General features: G+C 36.3%; 1 protein-coding gene across 3 annotated transcripts in view; it reads right to left on the minus strand.

The window, feature by feature from the left end:
* PDS5B (PDS5 cohesin associated factor B) overlaps window positions 1-14537 on the minus strand; it is a 119650-nt gene that overhangs the window by 39563 nt on the left and 65550 nt on the right. For all 3 annotated transcript variants that reach the window (XM_074859849.1, XM_074859851.1, XM_074859848.1), the window contains exons 16-23: window positions 14217-14356; window positions 14024-14139; window positions 12181-12286; window positions 10112-10272; window positions 9360-9483; window positions 8411-8569; window positions 7544-7612; window positions 2701-2837 (exon numbers count right to left, since the gene is read on the minus strand). In XM_074859849.1, the coding sequence (XP_074715950.1) occupies window positions 2701-2837; window positions 7544-7612; window positions 8411-8569; window positions 9360-9483; window positions 10112-10272; window positions 12181-12286; window positions 14024-14139; window positions 14217-14356 (1012 nt within the window). The remainder of the gene's footprint in view (window positions 1-2700; window positions 2838-7543; window positions 7613-8410; window positions 8570-9359; window positions 9484-10111; window positions 10273-12180; window positions 12287-14023; window positions 14140-14216; window positions 14357-14537) is intronic.

Genomic DNA, 14537 nt, shown 5'->3' on the forward strand with positions numbered 1-14537 from the left:
CTGTCCTCATCTTTCTAACAGGCCCCTTGCAAGTACTGTAAGGCTGTTATAAGGTCTCCCCAGAGCCTTCTCTTCTCTAGGCTGAACAACCCCAACTCTCTCAGCCTGTCTTCATAGAATAGGTGCTCCAGCCCTCTGATCATTTTTGCAGCCCCCCTCTGGATCCACTCCAACAGTCCTGTCCTGGTTTTGGCTGGAATTGGATTTTCTTGAGCTGGGAGGGAGCACAGCTGGAGTGCCAGGCCTGGATTGGTCACTGGAGTCTTCCATATCATGTAACGTTATGCTCAGTATATAAAGGAGGCAGGTTCTCTCTCATTTCCGATCTGATACAGCAGGATCTTCATTCTGTTGGGATCGCTGTCTGGGAGCGGGCTAGGTATTGGTCAGCAGGTGGTGAGCAATCACATTGTGCATTACTCATTTGTACTTTCCCTTATTGTTATTGTTTTATTACAATCACTAAACTGTTTTGGTTTTTTTTTATTTCAACCCACGAGTTCCCCTTGTGTTCCTTCAGTCTCCTTCCCCCATTCACCAGGGCGAAGGGGGTGATCAACTGCCTGTATGATGTTTGGCTGCCAGCTGAGTTCAAACCACGACAAGGTCCATGTATTTCCTGTACTGAGGACTCCAGAGCTGGACACAGCACTCCAGGTAGGGTCTCACCTGTGTGGAGTAGAGGGGGAGAATCGCCTCCCTGAACCTGCCGGCCACGCTTCTCTTGATGCGGCCCTGGATACAGCTGGCTTTCTGGGCTGCAAGCGCACATTGTTGGCTTATGTCCAGCTTTTCATCCACCAGTACCCTGAAGTTCTTCTCAGGGCTGCTCTCAATCCCTCCTTTTGTGTTTTGCCAGGAGCTCCTTGCTCATCCACACAGGACTGCTAAAATATTGCCTGACCTTCTGCTGTGATACTCCTGAGCTTACAGAATATGATGCTTGAATACTAATTAGCTTTCTTGGGCCCCTCTTTCCTTCCCTGGAAGGGAAGGATTATCCAATGGGACTCTACTAAGCAGATCCTTGAAGAGGCCCAAGTCTGTTCTCCTGAAGTCCAGCACTGTGATCTTGTTTCCTGCCCTCCTTGCTGCCCTCAGGATTCTGAACTCCATTTTATGGTCATTACAGCCAAGGCTGCCCTCATCCTTCACAGACCCAACAAGTCCCTCCTTGTTGGTGAGTATGAGGTCCATCAGAGCCCCTCTACTCATTGGCTCTTCTATCACTTATGTCAGAAAGTTGTCACTGATACTCTCCAGGAAGCACACGAATTATTTATGTGCTGCTGTGTTGCTCCTCCAGCACGTATTGGAGTGGTTGAAGTCCCTCATGAGGGCCCAAGGCCTGTGAACATGAAGTTGTTTCTAGCTGTTCATAGAAGGACTACTCTTCCTGGTTAGGGGGCATACAGCAGACACCCACGACAGTGTCACCCATACTAGTCTGCTCTTTAATCCTAACCCATAAACTCTCAGCTGGCTCATCATTCATCCCCAGGCAGAGCTCCAAGGTCCGGGGTTGAAGGGTTGCCTTTAACACAGAGCAACCTTGCATGTCATTGCAGCTTTCTCCCTCCCCAAAAGTATTCTCAGCCCTCCATTAACTTCAATAACGGAGATCTGACCACATCATTACATACAGTTTCTATTATTATTTATAGTTTTGAGTACACAAGGAATGGGAAAATAAAATTTGTAAGACATGGACAGTAAGGAATCATCACTCCAAGCATGAAAATACACAGGACCTACAGAACTGATCTATTCACAAGCACTGGATAAGCCAAAAATATGCTCCAAGCAGTTATGCTGAAAAGTGAAATTACTGCCTCTTAATTCCCTAGTAACTACCATGAATGGTCATATTACAGAATTTATGAAACAATTATTTACAAGGAACTTTAAGAAAGACTGCACAGTTGCTACAAAGGTAACATACTAGACAATTCTCAGGTTTGCAGTTTTGCACACACAGCATAGGCTCTATCTGCATAATCGCTGTATAACATTAAGCTCTACCCAAAAATTAAAACCTTTTTACCAGTACTTATCCTTAATGGCTTTTGTAGAAATTTTCAACGTTTGGCAAGCCATAACGGCTGACAACTTGTCACTTCTACCAGAGAGAATTAAGAAGATACCCAGAAAAACAAATGTTGTCTAAAAATCACCTAAAAGGTAAATTATTTATTGAGACATAATCCTCTTTACATATTTCCCTCTTCCTTTCACTTTTAGGGGCCTCACGGGATTAAAGTTTGCCTTCAAGCAGAAGTGCTCTGTACTAGCTACTCCCACCTGGTTTACTGCAACATGTTATTTTTTTATTAGAAAGCCTGCCAATCAGCCTTTGACAACAACTGCTACATCAGGAAGAGCAAGTTGCATAAATTTAAAACCAATTTTCCACGGGAAGGAGGAAGTTACACAGTTTATTCTTGCAATATGAGTAATGGCTCTTTAAAGAAAGAGATAAAACAAAGAAGATAAAACCATTAAAATACAGCTATATCTACAGTGTTAAAAAACTTGACTCAGCAAATTTATGAAGGAATCCAGCCAAGCTTACCATTAGTTCTAACAAAACACAATGTATAAACTGTTAAGCAGTCTAACAGAATAGTTTAAGTACTACTTTGACTGAAGCTCTCCCACTACATCATCACAGACATCAAAACGTTACCATCTGTTACATACCTAATTTTCCCCTGCTCTGTTAAATCTCCATCACTGTGTAATATTGTTGTTAGCAATCTCAGAGTAGAAGTTCCTGACTTGCTGTGGTTGTTCTTCATTCCTAGCAACCATCGAACCATCATCTTGATGGCCTGAATCTGAAAAAAAAAAAAAAAATGATATGCAGAAGTCAAATCACACCATGAGCCTCATTTTTAAAATAATCTTTATCATAAGTTTAATTACACAGTATTTTTCGCAAGTGCTTTTTGCTGCTACAAACATAAGCCTGTCAAGGCTACAAAACATCATTTAAATACTGAAAGATAACTAGACATATTCTCACTAGACAGCAATTTTTCACTGAAAGTCTCATGCATTTATTACAGCAAATAAAAATCATACAACATTTAGTTAAAGTTTGAACTATTTCTTCTACTAAGCAATCACATATTTCGTCCTGAGAAAACAGTATCTTAATTGAGCTTGCATCCATTAAACACTGTGGAATAGGCAAAACAATTTATACTTATTAAGAAAATGTTACTGGATCAAAAAGCAGAACACATTTTCATCTTCCTACAATTCCTGTGCTTACACAATTCCTATACATTCTTTATTGGTATATGTAATATTTGAGTTAAATTAAATACATATAAATTAAAAAACACTGCATAGACATTTTGACTGTTAGAGTATCAACCTGTATTAAGATAACTCATCCTGAAAAAGAGTATTTCTTTCATGGCTATTTAAAGAAGCCTCAAAGCCTGTTACTTAGGATAACTTCCTTTTGCTAATGGAAACACAGTGTTTTGAGGCAAGCTTCTAAAAGTATGCAGAATCCAGCAGCTATCATAAAACACTAAATAATTTCACATTTCTTCAGTGAAAATAAAGCATGAATTTGGAGATTCAGTTTGGTTTAGTATTTGAATTCCTTTGTCCTTTCATTTTCCTTCTATGTGAGAGCAGAGACAATAAAACAGAAAGAAGAGTATCCTCTTAGAGCAAAATGAAAATGCTCATCTGAATCACATAGACATCCTTGGGAAAAAAAACCAACAAAACCAAACAAACCAAAACACCAAACCCTTAAGTTTAAAACACAAAACTCTAAAGATTTAGAAAAACTAAGACACTTTTTGTACACGGTAACTTAAATTTTTCTTCTTAATAGGAAAGGCAGTTCTAATAACTTTTATATAAACATTCTCAATAACACCAAATGAAACTCATCATACAGTTGATCTATTCCATGTAACAAACTGATCACAATGGTCCCTTCAGATCAAAGTTCTATGATTGTTATCTATACATCAGTTTATTTTTTAGAACTGTAGCCCATTCACTCCACCTACAGAATTTTAATTCTATTGGGTAACACCAGCAAGATGTAGGATGTCTGTCACTCAAGAATTCAAAATGCAAATGGAGCTTCTGGATCAGAAATTAAATTATTTCGCCCTACCTTTCAAAGGGTCTTCCACTAAAACAGCTATAAGTATCCACCAGAAGGTTTTAAAAGCAATAAAACCAGTATTATAATAATAGTAATAAGAGCAGCAGATTATCTTTTGGCAGCTTACCAGTTCTGTTTCTTCGTCATAACCAGTATCTGTAACCATCAGTGACTCCCATTTGTTGGAGGGATGGAAACATGCTAGCTCTATTAGGTATTAAAGTAAATGACGTATTCAGCCAGGGAACATGCTATCTTGTGTTCCGACATCTCTGGTCAGGTCCTTAGCAATTTCAATTTTAACCTCTGCTTCTCTCTTCCCCCTCCACAATTCCCTTTCCACAATTTTACTGTCTGAATCTACTCTAGTCTTCCTTCCACATAGCAAGTCCTAATCACAACTCCTTCAGAATTTACCTCTGAACCCACTATGTTCCCTGTTTCTTTGCTGGTGTTAATGATGTAGTGAAGACATTCCAGCAACCCTTCAGAATTAAGCATTCCCATGAAACTAGTACAGGGCATAACAATTCCCCCAGTCGCTGCTTCTGGCTACCTGAAGACTTAAACAAACATAACACTGAGTTTGCATTGCCCTCATTTTAAAATTTTTTCTTTGCAGACAAACAGGGTAACTATCAAAGGTTAACTCCAGCTGGAAGGAGTGTCAGGAGGATTCCAGTCCAATCTCCTGCTTAAAAGAAGGTCGGCTATGAAGTCAGACAATGTTGGTCTCAGTTTTGTCCACTGCGGTGTTGAAAGCCTTTAAGAATGAAGATGGCACAGGCTCTCTTAGCAACCAGCAACCTCTTGCAGCCTGTTCCATTGCTTGACTGTTCTCAGTTCTTTTCCTTATATCCAGTCTGAACCTTGTTTCAATTTATGTCCAATGAGCCCAGAATTCTCATCTGAGACTAAAAATTATTATACACAAGATGAAGTTAACATCAAAGTCAAAATACAACATGGGTCAGAACCGTATCAGAGGCCACAAATGACTGCTTTGTACTCGACTTCGCAGTACAACATGAACTACATGTATTTGAAGTACAAGCAAAAGTGGTAGGACATTATAATTTCTTTCTGAGATAGTGAATATGTGACAGATCTCTGATTTGTCATATGAGAAAACAGCAATTAACTACTAGCTTTACATAAACTCCCAGTAGTGAAAAAGTATTAATTTTCAAAGATTAAAATTAACAATTAAAAATAATCCACAGATAGTTACAACCCTTTTCTCTGATCTAGAGGTTATTATCATGCCTCTGTTGTAAAAGTATAACGGGTTCCTGTCCCAAGTAGTGATCCTAGCAAGAGTCTTCCTACTACATCAACATTATGACAACAGCTACTTCAGGTTTCTACTGCTTGAGTTTTCAGACCCACAAAAGCTGCAGGTTTGTGCAGTAGTGAAAAATTTTAAAATGCTTACTTAAAGCACAGTTAGAGAAATAGGATGAGAAACCTTATATTGCAGTGTACATAGAAGGAAACAAGAAATATCACTGCTACTATAACTCTCAATCCACTGCATGGTGCACAGAAGTATTCAGTACTGGTTACTGTCAAGAGAGATTACTGCTTACTTAAGTGCCAGGCATAGGAATTCAAGTCTAACTCATACAGTAATTAATCCAATTCATACTTAATACCGTACTGAAACATTTCTCTACAGACATCATTTCATTTAGTTTAGTATCCAAAACTAAGGCTAGCCTACATCAGTCTACATCTGTTAGGCTGGCCAATACTAAAATTGTCTTCATCAGTCCTTCCCCCTTTCATACTTCAACTTGCTAGTTTAAGATCCCCATTAGATACATTATACAGTTATGTTACAAAGGGAGAAAGAGGCTTTTAAAACCAGAGTGAAGAAAAATACACTGTCAGAGAGAAATCGTTTCTGAACTAATGGTGTGGCCTGCAGTGTTCGTTAAATATAGGCTTCTCAGTGGTAATAAATGCAAATTAAATTTGCAAATAAATTCTCACAGTAACTTGTTTTCACTTGCCAATAAATGCTTCTTAGGTTCAACTTCAAATTGCCTTAAGATTTTCTATAAGCCAATTCCTTTCCAAACAGCCAACCGTATGAAAAGTTTTATCAACATAAAAGCGCATTTTAGAGAGATATATTACAGCTTCACAAATCATTAAAAAAAAATTAAGAAAAACAATTAATGTTTACTACTTCAAGTTACATGTATAATCACTGAAGTGAAATCATGTCTATTTTAAACTAGCAAGTCATGAAATTGAAACAAACATGCATTCTTTTAACAGTTTTTGGAGTGTACTGTGTAACTATGGAATTGCACAAATACAAAAAATATCCTTGCTGTAGTCAAATGAATAAAAGCTAATAAATCCACTCAGAACACAACTATTTCCAGTAATGAGTTCTGTACCAAGCTGGAAACTAAAGTACTTACTCTACCAGCAGAGAAGGAGGCATGCTACAAAGAGTTTAACAACTTCAAGAGAGAAGGCAAAGAACTTTTTAAAGCCATCAGAGCAACTTTATTCAAAAGGCGTTGGAAATTAAATGACTGCTATAATTAACTTAGAAACAGCATGCCACAAAGCACATGCATCTTTCTAATTCTAAAAGAAAATGTAAAAGCATAATCTATCCCTGTTCTGAAGAAAGGGCATTTAAAAACAATCATGGGATGTATTTTCCACAGCATAAGTCTTATTTCTGATTGAGTAAAAATATCTATTACCAACTCCAGAAGATTAAATAAACTTACTCCAAAAAAAGAACAAGTTTGAGATGACATTTTTAAGGAAAAAACCCAACAAAACCACCACCATTTAAACTGATTTTTTCTTCTTAAAACTAGGTTTTTCTCTAATACACATTGTACAGAGAGAAAAGCAATGTAACACATTTCATTAGAGGAAGCTGACAAATCCAAAACCAACTTTTTCTTTATTCCAAAACAGCACCAGAAGTTTCTTGGAATGACCTAAACATTCAAAAGAAAAAGGGAAGACTTTGTTTAAAGTCTCTATGGTATTTAACTCCTATGTTAAACAGGAGGAGAAAAAAAAAAATAATTTTACTTTAACTGTGATAATATCTGAAATACTTCAGTGTTCCACACCAAACCTAAGTCTATAAAAAGCTGTAAAAAAATTCAGTAAAGTGTATATGTAAATTCATTTACAAAAGTAAAAAAGTAGATGCTCCCAAAAGCAAATTATTTTCTTCTGGCAATCCAAAAATATGTGTACTGATAAGATCCTCAATTTAAAAATAGTTACTTCTTTTTCACTTTTAGAAAGGTGACAAGTAAACAGTGAAAAGCAGTTGACAGTTTTAGGAATCCAGATATTTAACTTTCTTTATTATTACACACACAATCATAGGAAAATATCTTAAGTGCTACTTACTTTAACAAGAGTTTCAGGAGACACTTCCTCATCTGGGACCCAAAGTTTTGTTGTCTTTTTTCCTGGAAGCTAAACCAAATGTTACATTTTGTTACACTACTGTTACTCTTCAGTGAAACCTGCTGTAATCTCTTTCCTGTTTGCTTCTGGAAACAATAGAGCAGCACTTACTGGTTAGCTTTATGCCTTCTGTATTTTATGGAAGTAACCATTACAGAAGTGAGGTACTGTTCTTACCTCGCTATTAAAGCATCAGCAAATTTAACAACAGTAAAGGGGTTTTTGTTGTTGTTACCTGGAAACTATTGCTTTAGAGTATAATAGCCATTGCTTGTGAAAGTAATTTCCAGTTTCCATATACAGTAGATTGGAACCTCAAAGAGCATAGTTTCAGACAGTAAATCTTTACCTAAACAGTGGCTCACAATGCACAAGTTCATTCTTTGCACTTTATAATCACTATCAATACAGAAGTATTAGAAAAATTAAAATTCACAGTCTTCCACTTAAACAGTGTATTTTAGTTTCAAATGTGTTACGCTTCCTAAAAAGATCACAACTTGCTTGCTCAAGTCAAGAGGCTAAGTGAAGTCAATACAAATTTTCACATTTTTTAACAAAAGACAAGTCATGAGTGATCAAATGCTGTGCTATACAGCTTGTTGCATTTGTAAGGACTACCAAATTAGCACTATCTCCTTTCCTGTACCATGGGTTTTCAATTGAGTCAAACAGTACATGTGGAAATCAGAAGACAACTATATATACAAAAAGAATCTGCAGATTTTTGACTTTTCAAAAAGTACTTGCTGAGTACCATACTACAGGAGAAGTAGAACCTTAATATAAGGTTTTAAAAATACTTACCCTATCATTCATTAGCAAATCTTTAACGATAAAAGTTGCAACCAAAGATTTCAAAGGGGCAGCAAACTGATCAGGTGCTAGCATGGCTATATGGCCAATAGTAACCAACGGCGTAATGAGATGCTCAAAATTGCTTGGATCCAGACTTTTATGCAGTGGCTAGAATATAAAGGCAACAAATTCAGGTATTACTGATATAATCTGTGTCTTATTGAGGGGAGGGCAGTGAGAGTTCTGTAACAAGTTGTCCATGTATATTTCTATTTCAGAAATACATCTTTAAAAGAACTATTAACTATTTACATTTAAAGACACATTCACCAACCCTACAAGTCTCATACAAATCAAAAGAAAAATCAAGACGACAGACAACATGTTTATCACATCTGGGTAGTTCAAAAAGTGGCAGCTCAAGCAGGACCATTTATGAAACAATGGATTAAAAAGCATCTTGTTGAAGAAGTGGGCATACTACATGTCAAGATGGCAATTTCAGTAATGGACTATGATTCAGGCTTCAAGATAAAAGGCCGATGAGCCCTAATAAGCATTTGCAGTTATAACTAAAAAAATCTATTTAAATAGTCTCTACCATAACTCAGTTTTCCATAATTTCTGTAACCATTTAAATAACTTGAGCCAATCCCACCAGGGGTGAGGAGTGGTGTATGGTTGGTCTTTCCATGAATAGTTCATGGTTCTAGCAAACCAACACTTTTTTTCACTCTAGCATCTGTTAAAATACATAACCCTCAACAAGATGGATCATGGGATACAAAAACACCCTCTGCTACCATTTTTCAGGACAAACTGTATGAGAACAAAGGAAAAGGGGAAAAATATCTTCTGTAAATTTTATACTAGTTGCCATATAAATTGCCACTACATCCCTTAGTGTACATATCCAATATAAGATTAATAAATATTAACTTAAATATTTTAACTTTACCTCAAATATCTGTGCAAACTGTGTTTCTTTGCTGGAAAATATTGCATGGATGCAGTGAATAGCATACTTGGCTTGACGAGGGGGTCCCTTTTTAGCTTTATGATGCAACACTGGAAGCAAAGCACTTAAAAAAACAAACCAAAAAACAAACAACAAGAGATAAATAGCTTTTCACAAAATTAAAATCTTCCAAAATATCAAACTAGGAAAAAAAAGTACAGATATACACATATAAAACACAACACGCCTGCAAAAGTGCTAATAGTCCTCGTTTTGGCAATTTCTTCAAAGAAAGAAGAATAAGGGTTAACAACTTGCAAGTAAAACCCCCTGGGTTTTGTTGATAAAATATCATGCAGTAAAACATACATTTTATCTGCATGAATTACTAAATGCTCTTTTGCAAATATCATTGTCTATACATCCCCATTACATTGCAAAGAATGTTGTTACGTTACCATATATTTAATTTTGGAAAAAACATAAGTAATTCTGAAGGGCACAGATAAAAATTATAGTAGTATCAGTGACATATCAGCTGTCACTACTTTGAATATATTCATTTCACTTCCATTTTCCAAAAAGCACTGCATTTTAAGTCATTCAGAATCTCTTTCTTGTTTTACCTGAAGTAATACTTTCTTCCAAAAGAATGAAGGATAATGCTACAGCATGCAAAAGGAAAAATGAGAACTTCCAAAATCCCATATAGTAAAGAACACTACTCAAACAGAGTAAGAAATACAACTTACGATCGTATATGAGGAAAGTCTTCTTCAATTTTACTTCCTGTGTTTTTGAAAATTTGTAATGCAGCTTCTGCCACTTTTTCATCATCCATTTTCAAGCAAGCCAGGAGAGATTCAAAAGTTTCAGCTGAATGAAATGAGATGGGATGCGTAAATGAAAGTACCTGCCAAAATAAGATGAAAGCCATGTTAACATTTTTTAAAGCTCCACTTATATAGAACATTCCATCAAGAGTCATTTTCCACTGCAATACTGGAATATTTGTAACACACAGCCTGGTTTTGCCATGTGATCCACATTTCTCTGACTTTTTCTTTTTTGCACCTCCTAAACTTCTCTGTCTTTATACATTATCTCATTGGTTTTAACTTATTTCTCCAGTCTCAATTTCTTCTCCTATTATTTTGAACATGTACTCAGTGGCTTCACCTACATTAGCAAGTACTGGGTTACAACAGAAGCAGGTCTTAGGAGAAACACACTTGATGCTAAGGAAGCAATATTCACATTTCAGGGGTTTTACTTCAGAGTATTTCTAGACTGACTGAACCCACTTTAGCCACCGCAACACAACATGTGCTTCTGAAGCCCATCTCAATTTTGTTTCTCTAAAAGGAATCCAGCCTGTGTGCACCCAGACTTCATGCTTGCTTGCTAAGTGGAACAACTGGTTGTGCTCTGAGGTGAAGTTCCTATCTCTAAAATAGTAATATAGGCATACCCAACAGGGTCTCTAGTCCCTCAAACTTTCCACAGCAGCTTACCAGATCCTGTACCTCTCTTTCAGATTCTTGGACTCTGTTTTTGACAGTCCTCCCGTATTAAAAATAAAGAAGAAAACCCCATTTGATCCTTCCTGAAAGTCTGCCTTCTCTTCAAGCGGCTGTTGATTATTAGCTTCTTTCCACATAATATTCTGGCCCGTGGCAAAGAAATGATCCTCAAAAATCTAGGCACTTCTTCACACAGAGTTTTCTATTTTCACCTAGTTACCTTCCTCCCCATTTCACTGTATGGCATTCCCTTTTCTGGACTCTTACACTTGTCCTTTCTGGATTCTTCTCATGATGTACAGATCACTTCCTTCAGGGCAATCATACTCCTCTTCCTTAAATGTGTCATGCTAGTTCATATGATTATGTAAGTACTGACCTGGAAGCCTTCTTTCAAATACATAGTCCTTTATGACATGATTCATTCTTACTCAGATTCATTTTATTCTACTGGCTTTTTGTGCTTTTATCTAAATGTGCACATCTGGCTAAAGAGTCACATGCTCTCAGATGAATCTACTAGGCCCTTAGTTGATCTAAGATATTCTGAAAACTTCAGTATGGGAGCCCTTTAGATTTTGAGCCCTCTGAAAAATCTGGACACACAGCTGGACTACTCCCAACACTATCACACAACTGAGGTGGTAATATGGCACAAGTACCTTTCTGTGAAAGTACAAGAAAAGCTGACACTACATAATGCTTTTAGCCTAAAGTCTTTGAGAGTAAGTGAAACAAAAAGCCCTATGTAGTTGCATTTAAAAAGTTTCACACTTTTAACAGTATTTGTAAGTAACACAGTAATCAGCCCTTTTCCTCCTAGGAAAAAGGGAGAACAGAGTAAGAAATTATGTACCATGTCCCCAGAAATGCACCTTGATGGGGTTTGCTATGTTAATTGAGTCTCAAAGATTACACATAGTTGAAATAAATAAGACCCCTATTTATAAGGGCCTCAGGGGAACCATAGTATTGTACTGATATGCAAGTACAGTGCCAAAACTAGTATAAATATATTCACAAACTGATGAATTCACACTCTAATAATCCAAACTCAGCTGCTGATGTCACACATGCAACTACTTTTGAATTCCACAAAAACTTCTAAATTATTTATAAAATAACCTTACTTATGTGCCACATAAGATGAGCATAGAGAACAAAAAACAAACCAGTATTCTTCCAGATAGTGTCTTTAGTCATAAGCATGTGGTAGCTAAATACTAATTAAAAATTTATTTTAACAAAGTTGCTTCAAAAAGTTTCACATGCTCACTGACCACCAGGAGCATACTTGCCTTAAGCAATTCAAGACCTGCTCTGATTGCCTGGTCAGTAGGAACACCCTCATCTTCATCATCAGCTGTTCCATCTATAGACTTATTTACTTGCTTGATAAGGGCACTGAAAAGGAAAACAAAAAAAGGCCTTTTATTTAATGCAATTTCACTGTGTATGACTGTTTTCATAAGTTTAAGACATAGTTTTATTAAAGGAACTCAGTTAAAACATAAGTTTGTTATAAAACAAATACTTCAACTACATATATAATCTGGTTGCCCTTATCTCCTATTTAAATCAAAACTTATGAAGCATTAAGTTAAAAAATGTTTATCCATCACGAATTAAGAACTATATACAAATTACTCTGGAAGGATGCCCAAAGTAAGAGAACAATTTGAGCATTACAAGCAACAAATTCAGATAAGAATTAAGGTGAGGTTACTAGCTGCTATGGATTCTTATATAACTGATGGAAATAACTGTTTATAATGTTTAGTCTATAACCAAGAGAAAAAACCAGAACAAAACACTGAACAGCTGTGCTAAGTGTTGATGAAAACTTTAAAAGACCTGTCTCCTGCATATTTCACCTTGACAGTAATGCTTGTGGTTTTTTTACACTGTACCCTAGGAAAGGAAATGGTGATTATCCAAATGATCCTATTAGTGACTGGTGTAGGCAGCTTCCCTATCAAGAACTGAACAATATTCAGATTCCTTCAGTACATCCTGTAAAACATATTTATAGAAAAAAATAAAAAATAAAAAAAAAGGCCAAAAAAACACACCAAAAATAAATTAAAAAACCCCCAACTGGTAGCAAACCAAGGGAGAGACCTCCTAGTCAGACTTCCCAGACTTCCAATTTTTTTTTTCCCTGCCCCTAATTGGGCAAAAATGACCATCTATTAAAAAAACCAAACAGTCTGAGCCTCAAAAATGAACCAGAAGGTGAATGAAATTTTACAAAGATGGGAGAAGACCAATTCTGTGGCAAATTGAAAATATGTGGGTTTTACTACTTTTTTTTGCTTGTATACTGCATGGCAGTTAGTCAGTAGGTAGAATGTGAAATAAATATTACAACCATAAATAGTACAAGTGAGTATTGCTTTAAATATATTTTCTATTGCTTCTATGAATGTGAAAAATATATCTTCAAATTTCAAGTAAAAATCCAGCTATACATTGTACTTAATCCAAGATCAGAAACAGATTTTTAAGTGAAATCTCAATGGCTCCATTACATTGCATACGTGACAGGCAGAATCGCAAAAGCTCAAGTACTTAAAAGGCAATTACTATAGTTGGAATTAACAGATAAGAATTTATCAGTATTTAGAACTAGTCTTCTCTAATAAGGTAGCACATATCTCAAATACAGCTGTTAAATAATCATTTCAGCAATTACTTTTTTCCTCTCCCATAACTTCACTGGCTTACTCTTCCTTAAAGTCTTGATGCATCATCACCATAATCTTTACTTCCTCAGTTAAATTACTATTTACGTCACTATGAGTTAATTTTCTGGGTGGAAACTTTCCATGAATAGCCATGGACAGAAGTTTCTTTTAAAGTAAGTCAGTCACAAACAAAACTTTGCCCATGAGCAACACATTCATTTTTACTGACAGGTTGTCCCAGCTGTGCTGAATGACAACCCAATTGTTTCTGTGGCTACATTCTGAATGAAGACACAAAAACCCATAAGCAAGGGGAAACAGAAGAAAATACTATAGGTCACCAGACCTTCAACCGCACCCACCCAATCCATTACTGCTTGTGTTTAATGGTGAAATAAGAAACCCCAATTTCAAACCCTATGATCTACAGCCAACAACACACACACAAAAATACCTGATGGATTCGGTATCAATGTGCACAGGAGCAATTCTCTCAAGAAGAAACTTTATCATTTCCAAGAAGGGATTTGTTGGTTGTTTTGGATTGCCCAACTTCTTTGTTATTTCCCTCTGCAATATAAGTTTCAAGTAAATTTATAATCAATTCAGTTCCAAAAATATTCACAGATTTTAAGAGCATTTCTTACCACACATCCTTCAGCCTGTTTGCAAGAACATGTTGGGCTAACAAGCATTTCTAACTGACTTCTTATTTTTTCATCATCTTCCAGGACTTGAGTGAACTTTTTCATGAAATCTTGAGCTTTCCCTGGATCAGGAAGGTTTCCTTTAAATAAGCAAAAGTAATTACTATTTCTTTTAATAAGTATCAGTATTGTAAATTACACAAGTTTGAAGTGTCACACCAGCAAAGTTCCTATGTGTGTTTAAGTTAACCAAGAAGGGGGGCAGGGCCGGGCAGGGCAACAACAAAAACCCAAACCACAAAACACCTTAACATGTGCAGA

This window comes from Strix uralensis, chromosome 2 (genome assembly GCF_047716275.1).
Source record: "Strix uralensis isolate ZFMK-TIS-50842 chromosome 2, bStrUra1, whole genome shotgun sequence".
Taxonomy (NCBI): domain Eukaryota; kingdom Metazoa; phylum Chordata; class Aves; order Strigiformes; family Strigidae; genus Strix; species Strix uralensis.